This window comes from Sceloporus occidentalis, unplaced genomic scaffold (genome assembly GCF_023333645.1).
Source record: "Sceloporus occidentalis isolate IW3139 unplaced genomic scaffold, rSceOcc1.0.p SCAF_1, whole genome shotgun sequence".
NCBI classification, from domain to species: Eukaryota; Metazoa; Chordata; class Lepidosauria; order Squamata; family Phrynosomatidae; genus Sceloporus; species Sceloporus occidentalis.
In genome coordinates this window covers 72,325,796-72,344,977 of record NW_028316981.1, presented here as the reverse complement: position 1 = coordinate 72,344,977, position 19,182 = coordinate 72,325,796, and the positions used below count along the sequence as shown (strand labels likewise).

At 40.5% G+C, this 19,182-nt stretch overlaps 1 protein-coding gene across 1 annotated transcript in view; it reads left to right on the top strand.

Moving 5' to 3' along the window:
* The window catches only part of GRM2 (glutamate metabotropic receptor 2), a 159,210-nt gene extending 141,843 nt beyond the window's left edge, over window positions 1-17,367 (top strand). Inside the window, exons 5-6 of the mRNA XM_089524933.1 lie at window positions 5,684-5,858; window positions 8,520-17,367. Of these exons, the coding sequence (XP_089381059.1) occupies window positions 5,684-5,858; window positions 8,520-8,593 (249 nt within the window). The 3' untranslated portion in view covers window positions 8,594-17,367. The remainder of the gene's footprint in view (window positions 1-5,683; window positions 5,859-8,519) is intronic.
* Window positions 17,368-19,182: the final 1,815 nt, after the last annotated feature.

Below are 19,182 nucleotides of genomic sequence, written 5' to 3'. Positions count from 1 at the left end.
AACACTTTACCAGTTGAGTTCTGGGATCATAGAGCCATACAACAGAGTTTCTGGGTAGGCGTTTTCCATGGGAAAAGCTTCTTAAAGTGGGACTAAACTCAATGGGGATACAGTGGCTCAAGCTGTTAAGATACTGACTCTGTTGGTTTCAAGATTGGCAGGTTGGCAGTTCAAGACTCAAGTGCCGTGTGATGGGCTGAGGCTCCCATTACTAGCCCACGCTGCTGCCAACCTAGCAGTTTGAAAGCATCCAAATGCAAGTACAGTTAGCCCTTCATATCTATGGATTTAAGCATCCATGGTTTGAAATAACTTTAAAAATATATAAATTCCAAAGTGCAAACCTTGATTTTGCCATTTTATATAAGGGACACCATTTTACTACACAATTGCTTTTAATGAGACTTGAGTATCCATGGATTTTGGTATCCACGGAAGGTCCTGGAACCAAACCCAAGTGGATATCAAGTTCCCACTGTAGATAAATAGCTACCACTTTGGTGGGAAGGTAACAGTGTTCTGTGAAGTTATGCTGGCCACATGACCCATATAACAGTCTTTGACAATACTGGCTCTTTGGTTTAGTAACAGACATCAGTTGGACATGACTTGACAACCTTGTCAAAGAGGAATATCTTTACCTTACAAGGGCAGCTATATAGATGAGGAGCACAAAGGCTATAGTGGCTTTGAGAATATTCGTGATAGAGCTGAGCAAAAGATGCAATTGCTTGGCCCTGGAGAATGAGCCATTACTTGATTCTTGATTTCTTGATTGATTTTAGGGTGGGTGGTTAAGTATGACAAAGGCCATGGGACAAACAGGCTGACATTCCCAAATTGATGAGATCTGTATGGTCAATATTGCTATCTGAAGTGGAGCAACAAATGGTTCCTATCACCATAAATATAAAGGCATAGTATTTTGGTATATGACAGAAAATCCTATGAGTTATCTTCATTTCTAGTGAATTCAATAGCTAACAAGTTGCTGTACATTCATGATGCCCCAAATCTCCTTCAAAGGATAGTTGCCTTCAAAGGTCACCCCTGCCCTTATGAAGGTAGAATCCTATTCCCTGCCAATGCTTTTTAAAAAGGCCAACTTGTAGATGATGTTTCGATTGCTTGATGGCAGAAGTTACTTAGAATTCTTCGAATGATCTGATGTGGTTGTCTAGCAACCCTTTCCCCTTCCATGTTCCAGGGAACAGTATCATATTTGAGCCATTGGCTGTAATTCTTTCTTTCTTTCTTTGCTGGAATCTCACTGCAGACCATCTTCAGCTGGTGCTTACAGGCCACCATTTTGAGTACACAGAAGTCAGAAAATGAATTGATTCAGAGTTCCCATTGTGTTTAATCATGAGCTAACAACTCACACTGATTTGGTTACAATAGAGAACATAAATAAAACTTTTATTTTTATCCCACTTTTCTGTGACGAGACAATCAAAGCGGCTCACAACACATTAAAACATCCACATTCCACGTTATATCTCAGATTTCCCCCTTAAAACAGAATTAAACATAATACAATTTAAATTAGAAATGAAAATATCTATTAATATTTTAAAATATATATAACAACATATACATAAATAAAATTTAATTCCAGTTGTAAAGACTGGGCCTCCAGTCATTTGAGGACTCCTCTCAAACCACAAAGGGTTTAAGCTGGGGGGAAGAAGTACATGCTAATGAGAGCTTACATCACATGATAACGAGAAGTTACATCATAGCTGACCTAAGGCCCAACTGGCCAATCAGAGAGTAGGACCTGGAGTTTTGAGAATCCTCCACCAGAGGGCTTTAAAAGGCCCTGAGGCCATGTGGTCTTTTGTCTTCATCTTTGTGTTTTGTTTTGGAAGCCCAGCTTTTGAGCCTGTGCCAAAAGGCAGCCTTAAGGGATGCAAGTTGAGCTAGGCAATGAGAGCCAGCTCTTTGCATCCAAAGCCCCATCAAGGACTGCAAATCCCATCACTGTGTGAGTAGCTTAGGAAACGTGTTAGCTAGTGCGTTTAGGTTTTTGTTATGTTTATCTAATAGCTTGCCTGAAATGAACATCTTGTAACTATGCATTCTGTACCTGCAAGGCAAGGAGACCTTGCATGAATCGTTAGGGCATGGAATGACGCTCTGTGTCCACAACGACCACCTACAGAGCTGAACCATGTCGACAGGACACCAGGGAGAAGGAATCTGAAGAGATGTCTGCAAAGGTATTCAGGCCAAGAAGGAAAATATTCCTTCACCACTGCAAACGGCCTTAAGCTCCCGGCTTGAAAAATAACGACAAGAGCACTTCAAGCCTTCACTCTACACGAGGGCTTTAACAAATAAGTTACTTTAATAAATAAGTTACTTTGCCAACCAAACAACCATAACAACAAAAACAGAGAGACAGTTACTCGAACACCAACTGTCATAACTGACACTCTCTCTCAGAAGGATTGGCAGCATCAACATTCCATAATGCAAGTGTCAACTGTCACTGTCACTGTAATAGGTTCCGCTACAGCTCTATCTTGTAGTCACATACATGTCATTTCCTAACATGAATGATATCTTATTGCTCTATTCTGTCTGCTTAGAATAAATACCTTTCTTTAAAAGCCTCTGCTGTCTCTGCTCCTGTACACGTGTGTGTCTTAACTCAGTTACTGCTTGCTCAGGTTAGCAAGGGAAGGAACTTAAGTCCTTAGCAAGTCCCAGTATGTGCTAAGGGGGGTTCCTTGGAGATTCACTGGGTGATGGCAGCTTGACTAGAGGATCTCAGGGGGTCTCATTCAGCTCAGCAGGGAGCAGGAATAGAGACCCAGGAGACTCTAGGGGAAAGTAAAGGGATCCCCTGGGGCTAAGGGCCAAGAACAGGGTGGCTGTGTGGCAGCTTGGACCCCAGGGATCACCACATGGTGGCAGCGTCATCACAATAGTGTATGCAGGCTCGCCATACACAGACTTGAGATCACGTGGACAGCAAGCCCTAATAAGCTGAATGGGGCACATGCATGGGATTTGCCTTACAGAGGGCGGTCTGGAACAGATCCCTGCGTAAGGCAAGGAGCACACTGTACAATAAAACCTGACCTAGCATATTATCATCAGTATCCTTATTCTCCTAGCTGTTCTTGCTCATGCAACATCCCCAGCACAAAAGTTGGGTTAATCAGGGTCCTAGGGCTGGGGTAGGTATTGCCTCCCTGAACACAATCATACTCCCATCACTGATTTTCCCTATTAGCTAAATTGGAGAGTTGTACCTACAAGGAATGTGATTTTCCATTTAATTGTTATTCCCACCACATCAAAACTACATCAAAAAACAAAAGAGGAAAGTATCTCCCCTGACTCCTCTATGGCTGCCTACCCTGTGATGCCAACATCAATACATGGCCCAGCTTCTCAATAACACATTGTTAACTTCTTGTTGCTTGAGCTTCATTTTTCATTTCCACCCACTCATCCTCAGCAAAGCTGTCAAGAAGATATATTAATTTCTTAGTCTGTTGAAGGATTTCTTTAAAAAAAAACAATCATGTATCTATATATTCATGAAGTCGGCTAAATCCCCTGACTATTTTCCAAGTCTTTTTTAGCAATAATTTCCACTTCATATTTCTCACCTTCCGCATTAAATCTCTTTACATGTTGTGGAAGTTGACATTTGTCAGTACAGAAACTGTACCAATTGAGTGCCAAAATGTATAGTGATTATCAAGGATGGTAATATGTTTGTTTCAATAATAATTCAAGGCAGGGCCAGTCGGCATCCCAGACTTATTCCTCACATTAGGGAAAGCCAATTGGGGAAAGTCTATCTTTTCCTCTAACCACCTCTTCTGTACACTGCTGTTTACTATCCAACTGTTATCTGCAAAGTATGCATTAAGCAGCTAGATTCTAAATACTGAACCTTTATTAGATTCTAAATACTTTTATTTTTCAGTACTAAGTTGTGCCAAAATTTACAGATTGAATTCCAGCTCCACACAAATGCTAGTTAATTTTCAGAGCAATCCTATAGTGATGGTGGTATTAAGATTCCATGGTTCAGCAACTGCCATCTCCAAAGCCCTTTCAGTTCACTGAGACCAGGACAGGTAGTGGTTGGTTGTCTCTCACCACCTAATCTCAGTTTATCACAATGGGAAGGAATAAACAAGGGTTAGGATAGGTGTGAACATGGCAGGACCTCCTCTGACTCCCATTTCATCTCACTACCACCACTGAAAGAACACTTTGTGCTGCTACTTAAAGGGGGCTCTGATAGCAAATGTGTCATTCCATCATTTCTCTCTGACACTACAGCAGAGTGCCTACAGTGCAACGCTGAATTCAAAGATATAGCTATGTTAGTCTGTAGAATCAGTATGTAGAAAGATCTTGTAGCACCGTTGAGACTAACTGAAAGAAAGAAGTTGGCAGCATGAGCTTTCGAAGATCAGATTTGTCTCTGTGGAAACAGACCAACAGAATCTCTATCTCGTGTATTTTTCTTTTGTAATTTTTATAGAGAAAAGTGAACCAGACACATTCACCCTGCTTAAAGTAATTTCCTGGAAGATCCTATTGGTACTTGATTTGTTTATTAGCAGATGCTAATTAACATGCACCAGAAATTGTTTTTTCTTCTGCTAAGAAGCATAAAATTTTTATTCCAACTTCATTGTCATTGTTGTATGATTATAAGTCATTTCCAACATATGGAGACCCTAAGGCCCTATCATGGGGTTTTCTTGACAATATTTGTTTAGAGGGAGTTTGTGATCGCCTTCCTCTGAGGTTGAAAGTGTGTGACTTGCCCAAGGTCACCCAGTGGATTTCTAGATACATATGTAAAATTTGTTTTTGTTTTTTCCTTTTAATTGCACTATGTTTATTGTATTTGAATATCTTGAATAACTGCTGAATTGTTGATAGTTCTGTTGAGCTGTTACTACTTCTAGATTGTTACATTTCTGCATTATGTTTTACATGATGGCTATTCTGCATTTTAATTGCCTCTGAGTGCATACAAACTGTAGAGCAGCAGTTCGGGTGGAGGAATGGATCACACAGTTCATTTCCAATTATGTCATCCACTTATGAGACTTGATGACATGAAGGCATTGAGGAGTTCATCTTATGGAATCCCAAATGTCTTACTCTGGGACTTTCATCCTTAAAGTAAGATACTGGGGGTGTAGGCTGGCATTTCTGATTCTTGATGTGCCCTAATCACCTGTTCTGTTTTGGCATGTAGAGATTGGAAGCCCTATACAATTTCTGGAGGATATATTATTGATTATGCATTTAGTTCAAACTAATGTGCCAACATGGCATAGTCAGTGGTTTGAGCCTTAGACTGCGACTCTGAAGACCAGGGTTCGAATCCCAGCTCAACCATGAAACCCACTGGGTGACCTTGACCAAGCCACACTCTCTCAGCCTGAGAGGATGGCAATGGCAAACCCCCTCTGAAGAAACTTGCCAAGAAAATCCCCATGACAGGGTCGCCATAAGTGACTTGAAGTCACACAGTGATGACAATGCCCTGTTTGACCACTCCTCTGGCAATTGCAAGCATGGTACTTCAACATATATAGTATCGTATCGTATCATATCGTATGAGCAGATATAAGATTTACTATCTCACCTTCCTTCTTGATTATTGCGCTGGTTTCTTGTTTTCTCTTCACAGGTCCAAACCACCACAATGTGTATCTCAGTTAGCCTCAGTGGCACCGTGGTCCTTGGCTGCCTCTTTACACCGAAGCTACATATCATCCTCTTCCAGCCCCAGAAGAATGTAGCCAGTCACCGTGTATCCACCAATCGGTTTAGTGTGACAGCTGCAGGCTCCAGCCACTCACAGGGTAAGTGGCAAAGGGTCATCCTAAGCAATGTTCATTTTACTATATCTGTTTTCAAACTGACTGACAGCAAATACTTCCCCCTCATGCACAATCCACTTGTTAAGGTTGCCTGTCTAAAACAGAAGTTTGCCCTTGCTCAGTGCTGAGCTGAAATTTCTTTAACTTGCTCATTTATTCCACAGCAGGAGCAGACAGACTGATTAAAAAGACTAGAAAGTCCTACATTTTGTTCCTATTCTTTCCAAATTCATTGTTTATCTCAGAATATTTTCTGTCTACTCCCAGTATGATCAGATACTTTTTATAATAGCTCCCTAAATTGGTTTATATTAACCCAGTATAAAATCAGAAAGAAAAAGGAACAAAATCTGGAACTTTTCAATGCCCATCAGTGTCTGCATTAAAGATCAGGAAATTGTTCTATATGCAAATAGAATTTATTAACTAGGAACTAATTGTATTGTTCTTAAGCAGGGCACATGTGCTCAGTAAAGTACAAAAATGTAAGGAAATGTCCAAGTCTATTTTGTCTATTAATCATTAGCTGTATTTGCAGACAACATTAAATCTTGGTTTAGCATTATGAAGACAAACTGCAACTAGTTTCTGGCTTAGAAATTATTCTAAACTTGGAATGAGACTCAGGTGGCCTTCTAGATGTTGTGGGACTACAACTCCCATCATTTCTCATGCTATGTCGGCTGAGGTTGCTGGGACTTGCAGCCCAACACCATCTGGAAGACCACCTGATTCCTAAGCCTGTGGTACATGCTTGTTAATTTAAACTGGAAATGAACTCCTCCAGTCTCCTCTTTGTGATGCCTAGGGAGAGAAGCAAAAGCCCACAAGTCCAAGTTTTACTGAAGGTTGTGTTCATGATACTGAACTATGGTTTAGCATTATGCAGACTAAACTACTGTGCTTGCCTTGTGATACCTACCATTGTTCTGTTTGGGCTTTCCCATGCCTTTCCCTCTTCTCCCAGTATCCATGCAGGCAGCTTCAAAAGGTGATCAGTGTTGCTATCACCAGAAGTGGTGTTGCAATCATGGCTAGATTAGCCTCTTTTCAATGGAAATAGTCTGTTTTCCATTGAAATCATATTTGTGATGACTAATAGAATGATACTGTTCTGCCTTCTTGCTGTTCTGATGCTTTGGGGGTGGGGGGCTCTACCTGAGCCCATTTTGACATACACAAGTTGTGATCAGGTTTTACATCATTGTTTTGCTATATTAGATCTATGGTATATCTAGGAGATGGGGCCTAAATGTCTTAAAGGTACCAGATCCCATATGATCTTGGGAGCTAAACAGGGTCAGCCCTGGTTAGTAGTTGAGTAAGAGACTGCCAATGAATACTAGGTGCTGTTGACTATATTTCAGAGGAAGGAATTGGCAAAATCACTGCTGACTATTCTTTGCCTAACAAAATCCTCTGAAAATAATGGGGTCACCATAAATCAACAGAAGATTTGAAGGTGCACACAGGTACAGACAGATGCACACACATCTAGTAGGCATGGGTTAGGCAACCTGATGCTCTGCAGAAGTTTGGAACTTTAATACTTGCAATGCTTATATAACATTATACTGATGGGCATTTATGGGAATTGCAGACCAAACAATCCAGAGAGTATCAGGTTGCCTGCCCCTGTGGAATCCAAGAAGTTTGTCACACCGGGGTTAAAACGTTCCCCAGTGCGTTCTAACGTGCATGCGCGGGGCGCGCACAGAGCGTTACGGGAACGTGATGGGGCCCAGAATGCCATTTTACTGCACACTGGAACGCCACCTTTGCCGGTGGGCGTTCCCATCATGTTTCCATTGAGTTCCAGAGGGCGCCATTTCTGGGGACGTTTTGAAACAGTTCCCAGAAATGGCGCCCTCTGAAACTCAATGGGAATGCGATGGGAATGCTTGCCAGCAAAGGCGGCATTCCAGTGTGCGGTAATATAGCGTTCTGGGCCCCATCACGTTCCTGTCAAGCTCCGTGCATGCCCCCGCGCATGCACGTTAGAACGCACCGGGGAACATTTTAACCCTGGTGTAATAAACTTCAGAGTCTCTCCAACATTGGCCAAGCAGCAGCACTGAGAAAAATATAGACCATCTATGGTGTCACATCACCTCATAAAATTTTTACAGGGAAAGACAGAATTTTGTCTAAATAAACTCAACTAATTTTTAATAATAAAGAATCTTATTAATGTACAGTGCACCCTTTCCTTAATCCAGAGCCCCCCTCCCCCAATAAGGCAAATATTGTGTATGCTCGAGCCCCATTGAAAGCAATGGGGCTTGTGCTCATGGTGTGGCGCACACACCATAGCTGCATTGCCTCTCTGTCACACAGCTTTCAGCGTAAGCTGAAATCCGTGTATAGCGTGCCCACGTATGATGCGGGTGCACTGTAGTATGAAAGTATACAATAGAAATACTACAGAAGATTTAGATCTGTTATTGACCTACTTATTATGCTGAACTCTGGTGCAATTCTGAAAATAAAAATGATTGGCAGCTCAGTGATGAGTTGTAAACCAAACCCACAAGATGGGATGAGTAGTGATGGTTGGGAAACACTAACTTTTTTTATGTCGTAACTATAGGATATTTAACTGCTGCTATTCTTTGAAAACTCCTCCCTTCCTATATTCTACAGGGTCATCTTCTCAGTATGTCCCAACTGTGTGTAATGGCCGTGAAGTGGTGGACTCCACAACCTCATCCTTGTGAACACCTGTGTTCTCCATCAGTGATTGTGTTGCCTCTGTGCTCATTCCCTATGCCTTTTACTTTCCCACTGGGCCTTTTGCTTCCTTTAAGAAAAACTTTGTTTCCCAAACCTGTTTGTTGGATATGTTTTTCCCATCAAAAGGAAATAGGCACATGAGAACTGAGACCAAACCTTTGTTCCCAACGTCCAGCACTAACAAACAGCTGCAGGAAAACCTGGGCACAGACAGGAACATATCTGTAAAGTGGCCCATGATGTACCTTTACAGTATGGATAAAGAAATGAACAAAATGGATTTCCAATCTGTTCTCCTGGACAACATTACAAGGCTCTATTTAAAAAGAAAGCTATACATGTATTGGAAAAAAAATCTATATATGTATTAATCTTTCTCTTTCTCTCCCAACACTTGAAAAAGAATGGTGAAGCTTCGTTTACCGTTCCACAGCCCTTGAAACTTTTTCTCAATACACAATACAATACTTCTGTTATTAGAGGAAGGGAGAAGATCAATAGTCACAAACGAAGGAATCTACGGTGCTATCGACTGATGAGATGAGATAGACTCTCCTCCTCTTTAAAAACCTGGCAGCATAGATACTTGCAGCGACTTAAAACATAAATAGTTGTACTCTGATGTCTGCCTGTTGCTTTGCAAGCATAGTCCCAACAGAGATGCTACCTAAACCAAACAAACCTGTGACAATATCTGAGAAGGCAAGCAGATTCACACCTGTTTTTTAATCCCATCAAATTAGAAAAGCTGGGTAAAGCAGATGAATGAAGGGAAAAATACATAAGAGGAAAATACATCATTGGCTGCAATCATAACAAAATGAGCACAGAAAGAGGGATAAACCATTCTCCTATTACTTGCTGCAGTAGAAGATTTTTGGCAATTTAGAGCAGACACAAAGAAAGAACCAGTTATATGACCAGTAAGGAGAGGCCTGAATGTGAAATGATGCAAGAATTGACCGAACACCCTGAAAGTTGCTTCTGCACTGTCTACGATATAGAAAAAGGATGGAAGAGGAAGAAGAAGGTAACACGAACTGAGAGTTCATTATAGAATACGCATGAGGCAATTATGATTCATTCACATAATGCAGCTAAATGGAGGGAGAAATATACTGTTAGCATATACCTGTGAGATGAGGTTTCCCCATTGCCTAATGGTTGATTGGGATTCACCTGTAGAAAGAATGTGGGCCTTATTGTAAAACTAGGAAGAAGAGTTTATCTATAAATGTATATTTCAAACCACAGCTGTTTTAGCCAAGCTGGATAGTGGGACAGAATGCCCCCAGCCCTCACTAGTTTGAAGGGAATGAGGAGAATGCCTTTTTGGAAAAGAGGATGTGTCTGCTGCTTGCATTTTACACTGACATTTTGTAGGAAGTAATAACAATCATCCTACTAACACTTCCATTTTACTACAGCTGCTTGCCATTTCTAAACCTGCTTATTTGTCCCCTAAAATGTAAGGTAAGCTTTTTCTTGTACCAGGTTCCTAATGAGGAAAGTGCATGCTAGATGTCAAAGAGCTCTTGGTATATAAATGAAGAGGCAGGGAACTATGGAGCAACTTCCGTGAATAATATGGGTCAGGAACGACTCCAGCAGAGAGATGCATCCACTTCCACATAGACTCTTGAGTTCATATGTATATGTGCCCTATTGTCAACTGGTGCCCTATGGCTACTGTTTAATACCCTTCAAAGCACTCTGTACTCTATAAGAAGAAAGCTAAAAGCATGTGGCACTATTCTTAGTGGAAAAAGCTGCCCTGCCTACCTGCACTTCTTCCATTCCAGCCAATCCCTTTATGTAGGTGTACAAACAGTGGGACTATAATAACTATTCATGTAAGTGGCTGGGGAGAGGCACAGCAAAGCTCCCAACCGGTTGATCACCAAATGTTGCCAGACTATAACTTCAAGATTCCCTTAACACTGGCAATGGTGGCTGGAGTCTCTGGGAACTGAAGTCCAACACCATCTGCGATTCTGGGTTGGGAACCACTGATCCATACCTTTCTGCACTCTGTCTAGGATGCTGTTACAATCTTATTCCTCATAATATCTATGAAGACTTGCTAAAATTGTGAGCAGGACTGGACACCTGTGGCTTTGCAGCTGTGGTTGGACTTGCTCCATCAGTACTAACCAGTATAACCAGTGGAGAAGAAACGTGAGAGTTGCAATCCAGCAGCAATTGGTAGTCCACAGGCGGTCCAGTCCTGCCCTATAGTTTTTGACTGTGACACACAAGATGTCAAGGGCAGGTCTCTGAGTAAATAAGCCCTTCCTTTATGTAAAGGGGGATTCAAAGACATAGCAAGGTTGGTCTGCTACAGCATATAAAGACATAAAAGATTCCTCTAGCATTTTTGCAACTGAGAAAAAGAAATTTCTAACGTAAGTTTTTATGGACTCAAAACAAGTGGCATCTGATGACATGGACTAGAGTCCATGACAACATGCTAGATCCCCCCCCCTTAATTGGCCTAAAAGGTGCTAAATGTTTTCTTTTTATTATGTAAAGGAGGGAAGGTTTTAACCTAAAAAATTCCAGTGGTCAAAACCAATCATATATAGCCGACTTATAGAAATCATAGAATTGGAAAAGACCACAATGGTCATCCAGTCCAACCCCCTGCCATGCAGGAGGACACAATCAAAGCAATGCCAACAGATGCCCATTCAGTCTCTGTTTAAAAAACTCTAAAAAGGAGATTCTACCACACTCCAAGGCTGCATGTTTCACTCTTGAACAGCTCTTACTGCTATGAAATTCTTCCTAATGTTTAGGTGGGAACTCTTTTCCTGTAGTTTGAATCCATTGCTCCGTGTCCTAGTCGCTGGAGCAACAACAACAACAAAATGATTGCTCCTTCTTTAATATGACATCCTTTCAAATATTTAAACATGGCTATCATATCACTCCTTAACCTTCTCTTCTCCAGGCTAAACACACTCATCTCCCCAAACTCCTCATAAGGCATGATTTCTGGACATTTCACCATTTCAGTCTCCTTCCACTGGACATGTTCCAGTTTATCCACTTTCTTCTTGAATTGTGGTACCCAGAACTGGACTCTTGATCTGGTGTCATATGCAGATTTAATGAACGTGCCCTCTATTTCATCATCTAAAGTCATTTACAAAGATGTTGAATAGCACTGGGCCAGGACAGAATCTTGTGGCACCCTACCAGTCACTTCTCTCCAGGATGAAGAGGAGCTATTGCTGAGCACCCTTTGGGTTTGGTTGGCCAACCAGTTATAAAGCCACCTAACAGCAGCATTGTCTAGCCCACATTTTACTAGCTTATTTGCAAGAATATCATGGGGGATCATGTCAAAGTCCTTACTGAAATCAAGATATGCTGCATCCATAGCATTTCCTTCATCTATCAAGCCTGTAATGCTATCAAAAAAGAGATAACTGGTCTGGCATGACTTGTTTTTGAGAAACCCATGTTGACTTTTAGTGATCATGGCATTCTTTTCTAAGTGCTTGCAGACTGTCTGTGTAGTGATCTGCTCTAGAACCATTGGAGAAACAGGCATTGTTCCCCTCTTAGGCTGACAGATTGAGGGTTCTTGCCACTTTTCAGCTAATTCTGAATTCTGTCGGCATCCTTTAACAAGCTTGATAATAATCAACATATGTTAAGAATATTATCCATCTAACTCATTTAACATAGTCTTTTCCCTGTATAAGTCTCATCATGATAAAGTCTCTATAATTTCATAGTGCTCCATAGTGCATTATATAGACATTTCCTGAAGGTTTTTACTTGTGCGGAATTCTATCCCTTATGTTGTTTTCATAATCCTTTTAAACATCTAATTTAGCCAGTATCCACTTAGGTATACAGTCGCCCCTCCTAACATGTGGATCTGAGATTCGCGACCTCGATTATGCACAGAGGGGCGACTTCTGTCATTTCTAATGGCACATGTGCCTGAGCCGCACACATGGAGATGCACCCTATTCATGCATGAGCCTCTGTTTTCAGGTGGTGGTGGTGGTGGTGGTCTGGAACACATCCTCCACGCAAATGGAGGGCCAACTGCACATTCTCATCTGTCCAAGGAATTTCACAATTCTAACAGGCTTCTGTGAGACACAGGCATTCAAGGGTCAATCACAGCATTCATTACTACATAAGTATACTTAATATAACCTTACCACTTCCAGCATGCAATGGCATATCAGGGCAGCATGTTGGAGTTATCAGCAATTTCACTGTTATCAACAGTGTCTTCTACACTGGTGGCAAGCTGAAAGCATCCTGATAATAATTCTATCTACACTTCTTTTTATCTTCTTCCCATGCCCACTCATCTTGTCAGTTGAACCATCAAAATAAACCATACCAGAGGGGTCCACTGCCATTGCTCATCTGCCTGAGGTTCACTAGAAGTTGTAACTATTCTACTTGCCCCGGGCAGTGCACCTCCAAGGAGGATTAGGCTGGTGTCTGTTTACCTCTCTTGGGTACAATCCATGGAGGCATTTCTTACCTTCTTTATATTCAAGAGCATCTGGCTTTCTTCCCAGACTTGACCTGCACTGTAGCCAGTTTTACACTACTACAAAACTCACAGAACTTACTGCCTGTAGTAATCAGCATGCCAAAAGATCTTGTAGTACCTTTCAGACTGAAAGAGAGAAATTGGTAGCATGAGCTTTCATAGACTGGAGCCTGCTTCCTCAGATCAATGCATATGAGGAAGTAGGCTCAAATCTATGAAAGTTCATGCTATCAGCTCCTTTTTTCCTTTAGTCTCAAAAGTGCTACAAGATCCCTTAGCATACTGATTTTTTAGACTAGCATGACTACATAATAGCTAATATTAGGTTAAATTATATCCTTTAAAGTTATATGAGCAGACTGAGAAGTTGACAACAAAATATTCTCTGGCCTGTAACACTGGCCTGATCGTCTGTTGCAAATAGTGCTGGATGATGTCAGTGGAAACCTAACAAGTCTGAGGAGATTTTCACACAGGGAAAAGTGACAGGAGCATAATGGGATGCTCCCTCACTATTGCACAATTGCGCAAAGAGTTTCAGACAACATCACATGACATTGTGATAATCATGTCATTATTCCATGAATAAATTCCAGCTCTGCTTTTTATTCACGGGACTTCTGTGAATGAAAAGTGGCACTAGAATTCCTCTTTATTCATGGAATGACACGATTATAGTGACTTTACGTGACATCATCTGAAAATCTTCACACAATTGTGTGATAGTGACAGGAGCATCCTGTTATGCTCCCATTACTTTTTCCCGTGTGCAAATCTCCTGAGTATACACAGTACTGACTGACAATGACCCACTTTTTCAATTATTAGCTGTACTAACCATCATGTTACTATTACAAGTTGGCCCTCCATATCGACAGACTCAACCCGGCATGGCTTGAAGATATTCCCATAAGACATACATTCCAAAAAAGCAAAGCTCCAATTTGACATTTTATGTAAGGGATGCCATTTCTCTACACCACTGTAATGAATGGGACTTGAGCATCCATGGATTTTGGTAGCCATGGGGGATCTTGGAACCAAACTCCAGTGGATACCAAGGGCCCACTGGATAAGCAGCTGCTGTAAAGTGTACTTTGTATGTAAACCACACTGCATTGCCATTCTGAGGGATCAAATCAGGGATGGGTCTCCTGCAGATATTGTTGGGCTGCAGTTCCCAGAAAACCTAGGCAGCATAGCCAATAGTAGGAATTGTAGTTCAAGGTCTGGATAAATCCCAACTGTAGTTTGGTGCCTCAGATTGACAATACAGTACAGTTTACCATTAGGTCACAGAGTGGAAATGTGATTAACAAGGAATGCCATGACCCTTGAATTCCCTGCACCAAACAATTGTAGGTAGCTGTCTTTCTTTGCCTGGGGTTTGCACAAATGAAAGCCAAGGTAGTAGCACTAACCAGGGAGAGGTGAAGAGTTCATCATGGATCAGAGGCTCCTACAGTTATTTGACTTGATCAGTCTGCTTTTTTACACAAAAAGACAGCTGGCTTTGCATACCACAATACTTGCTCTCTTTAAACCAGAATACCGATTCTAGATGTCTATTTTCTTTTGTTAAGGGGACACAAAAGATTAGCAAGAAATGGCAAAGGAGGTACTGTAAATTAAACATTTGAAACTTAGTGCCATTTTTGTGGTAGAATCTCAGTTCAATTCTGATGCTCGACAATCACTTGGAAGGACATTCCTCTTTTTGAATGGTTTGAACACCAGTTCCCTGGCAGATGAGGAAAATGAAATTTCCCATGTAATTCTCTCTTTGGGGGAAACAGGAATGGCATGCTTGCTATTACAGCGATATGTAATTATCAAATTTGTTCAGGGAAAAAAACCAAAGGGCATGGATGGAATAGGGAATATTTCAAGGCCTTAGTTACTCATCATAAGGGACGCTAAATGAAAAAGTCAGAAGCACAATTTTACTTCTTTGAAGCAAGTCAGTTTATAACTGAATGATACGTAAGTATTCTGCACCACATGGTTTCTACTCCTATAAAGGTGAGAGGGGAGTTCTTTTTTGCACCCCTATATACAGACACTTGGCCTCATTCTTGCCTCTAAAAGAAACAATTCTCCCTAAAGCTTGTGGGGGAAGGTGGAGCTACCTCACAATCCCAGGAAGACCAACATTTCAAGTGTTGGATATTTTCAATTTTTTTTAGTCAATTTAACTAACTCAAAGGCCAAGTGATAATTCCCATTGTTGAACTACAACATGCATCATCTTCCTGATGGGGCCCATAACAGAATGGCAACTGTGGTATTGAAAGTGATGGAGACACTGGAAACAGGGACTTGGGTCTCTAAAAGGTATTTGCAAAAATGCAGTATTTCCTGTGTGTTCATTTCAGTGTTTGAACCACGCAATGTATTATGACGAGTTACAGTAGAAGTGTTTTTTTAAAAGCAATATTTAATAGGTACCATTAAAAATGTTGTGTCAGTGCCACTTTTTAAAAACAAAACAGTAGACCTATGGCATGTCTGTTTTAGATTTCTTCCACAACTTTTGTGACAACCTGAGGTACTTACAGTATAATGTGCCTCATCTGTCATCCATATTGACAACATATGTGAACTATTGTAGGTGCCACAGCTGAACATGGTAGCAGGTTGAAGACGGGTGAATCTTTTCCACCGCCCTCCAGAAATGGAATCTGCATGAATCCCTCATTAATACCACCCATGAGCTCTTGGTGATGAATTGAGAGAGACAGAATTTGCTTATTTTATTTCTGAATCAGAATTTTACGTACAAATTCAGCACCAGAACTGATGCAATATTACAGGGCAGCAGAACTAAAGCTTCAGACAGATGGTTTTATTTCCGTGATCAGCACAGCTCTGAGAAAAATACTTAACTGTACATTTGTCAAGCTTTTTTGTTCCAGTTAAGGGAAAAGGACAGAAACCAAAAATTATAGCTAGGCATCACCAAGGCCAGCCTCCATTAACCTGGGTGCAGCCTGAAATTGAGTGTCCCTGAAGCTCAGCTAGAAGTCCAGTTACCTCAATCCAGTTGTAGTGAATACCAAACAGAAACTACTTCAGATGCAGTGTAGCGTCCCATGAAATCAGATAAGTAATTAAGTTGCCTGCATGTTCTCCCAATTAAAATTGGTACCTCATTTTAATATCCCAACCTACCTTCTGCTAGATATTCCCTTTTGGATACCTCAAAGTCTTTGAAATTTACTCCCTTAATTATCCCTTCTGCCACCATATAAAATGCACATGAAAAATGAAATGATCAAATGGCAGAAAGAGGAGAAAGTAAGGCTTCTGCTGTTGTAACATAGAGGCACCCATTTTTTCAATTACTGTTTAAGTTGAAGAAGGATGATACATGAGAAAGTATGATTTAGGTTGAGTATATAGTTCAAAGTGAGCCAATAAGGCATAGCCATTTGAGTGCTGGGCTAGGACTCCAAGAGACCAGGATTCAAATCCCTCCTCAGCCATGGAAACCCACTGGGTGACCCTGAGTAGGTAACATTCTCTCAGCCTCAGAGGGACAGCAATGGCAAACTTCTGAATAAATCTTGCCAAGAAAACCCTAAGATAGGCTCACTGTAAGTCAGAATCAACTTGAAGGCATAAGAATAAATTTCAATACAGCTCTTCAGTCCTGGTTAAGCTACTGTAAAACGTAGGCTGCCACCTTTTTCTCCTAGTGTTGCGCCAGTGCCTTCAACAGCAGGCATTTTTATACTGAAGGGAGAGGCTAAAACGGTATGAACAAATTTTATGGGGAAAATTCTTCCATATCTCTCTCTTGACAAGAAAAAGCACACATTTCCCAGGTTTTTGAATGTTTGCTGTTAAAAAGACATGGAAACCCCTCGGTGAAATGCTCTAACCCCAGTTAACAGATATCCATTATTTTCCTCCAGGATAACAAATACAAATACTATATTAACAATGCTCCTATTTAATTGCCCAGCACCACTTGGGATGAAGAATGTATGATTGTTAATGTTGCTCAATACAAGGGGGTGGGTGAGAAAGAGGGAGAGAAAGTGCTTCTGCTGCTACAAAAATACTCTTTGAAAAAGAGAATGTGAATTATCTGAATTAAAAATGTGTTATTGTGATTTGTATTGTTTGAAAAACAACCAAGAATTTAAAGTAGATTTTTTTTGGTGAACAAGTTTGTGATTTTTTTGTAATTTATGTAAATAAAGTGCTTTTTTTATTACTGAACTCAGAACTTTTCTGGATTAGGGGTGGTCAGAGAATAAGGGATCCAGGCCAAAGCAAAGAAACCCCACTGCAAAAGCCTGAATATTCACCATGCCTTCAGACTTTAACACACAGACCACAGCATGTCTCTGAAGATTTCTTGCGAGGTGAACACTTTGTATTGAAGAGGGTTCCATTTTACTCCAGCTACAGGGATAAGATATCTGTTCAGCCACACAGAAGACTGATAGATGGTTAATGTCTGGAAAGACAGTTCTCTTAAGTATTTGGTACAGGTATTTGTAAAGGCATAAATGTTAACTCCCAGTTGATTAGTATCCTATTCCTCCATAGGACACTGTACTTTTTCCATCTGCCAACAATTCATAAATCTAGTGAACCCTAGAAAAGGCATCTCTCTCTCACACACAGCCATCTCTTTTAAATAAGAGAGATGTTGTAATGCAATGATACAACACACTGCATTAGGGCTCAAGACTACCGTTGGAAAAGAAATTCATATTAACGGATTTTTAAAAACAAACATATCCAGCTGGGCTTACGTTTCAGCTTCCTCACTGGACAGAGGCTATAAATAGTATATTTCTACCTTTTCTCTTCTTTTTAAGTTACATAAAAATAAATGTGCAGAAGTAAAAGTGTATCTTTGAAAAAGGGGACATACAGTACAATCCCAATATCCATCAGGGATACATTACTGGACTTACCATGGAAACACAAAACTGCAGATAACAGTAAACCCTATTGAAATGAATGACTTCCAGCAGAGGTTGATCATATAATCACATAGGAAAACTCAGAAATGCCTAGAGAGAACTTATTTTTTCAAACACAGGTAAGTGAAACCACGGGTACCAGTGCTGGTGTGTGTGTCGTACTGTGCCATTATCTGAGGAGTGTAAAAATACATAAATTAAGAAAAATGTGTACAAAAATATACAAAAGGGAAGACAAAATGTTACAGACTACTGTAATACAAGGAAAGTCAGCAAATGCAAGTGGGATTCAGAGAAATGAAATGAAACCAAACTGGATTTTCACTTCCCTGCTCCAGACTACAACTGAGAAAACTACTCAGTCATGGCAATACAAATAACTCTGGAAAAAACAATCTAAGGCCATTGAAACCAGAATATATATATATATATATATATATATATATATATATATATAGTGAGAACATACATGTTTGCAAAATGTAAATTCCTATCTTTAATCTCTGATCAAAAATTCATAAATAGGAAGTCTCTGTTGTTTCCACACTGAATAGACAGCACTGGAGTGTTATTCCCTCACGCTGCTGTTCTTCTTAAAATTGGAATTCAATAAAGATTAAAGTAGTATTTACAAACATAAACGGCCCTTTGGGAAGAGTTTCCAAAACAAGAAACAAGAACCGCCCTATGAATGTCTATACTAGAAATGTACAGTGAACTAGAAATATTCATAAGGACAATCTGATGGAGTAATTCAGCATGATGCCAAAAGCAGAAGTAGACACAGTTTTTGAGGGCAAAGTGGGGCTGTTATTACACCATCAACAATAGCAATCCTCTTTTACCACTAGCAACATGTTGCCCTTTCCATCCTACAGCCCTTCTTCACAACGGGCAACTTTGTTAGTATGTTGGTAGGAAAAACATGGCATCTTTATTGTGGAGCAAGATCAGTCTCCATTTAACAGGGTACCAACTAGAAATAACAGCATTTTTAAAAAACAGTAGGAAGGATCTTCAGTGTCTTGGGCACTTTGAAGCCAGTCACAAAGTTACAACAAACAGGATTTCAAAGGGATGCTCCAGAACAGAATGACTA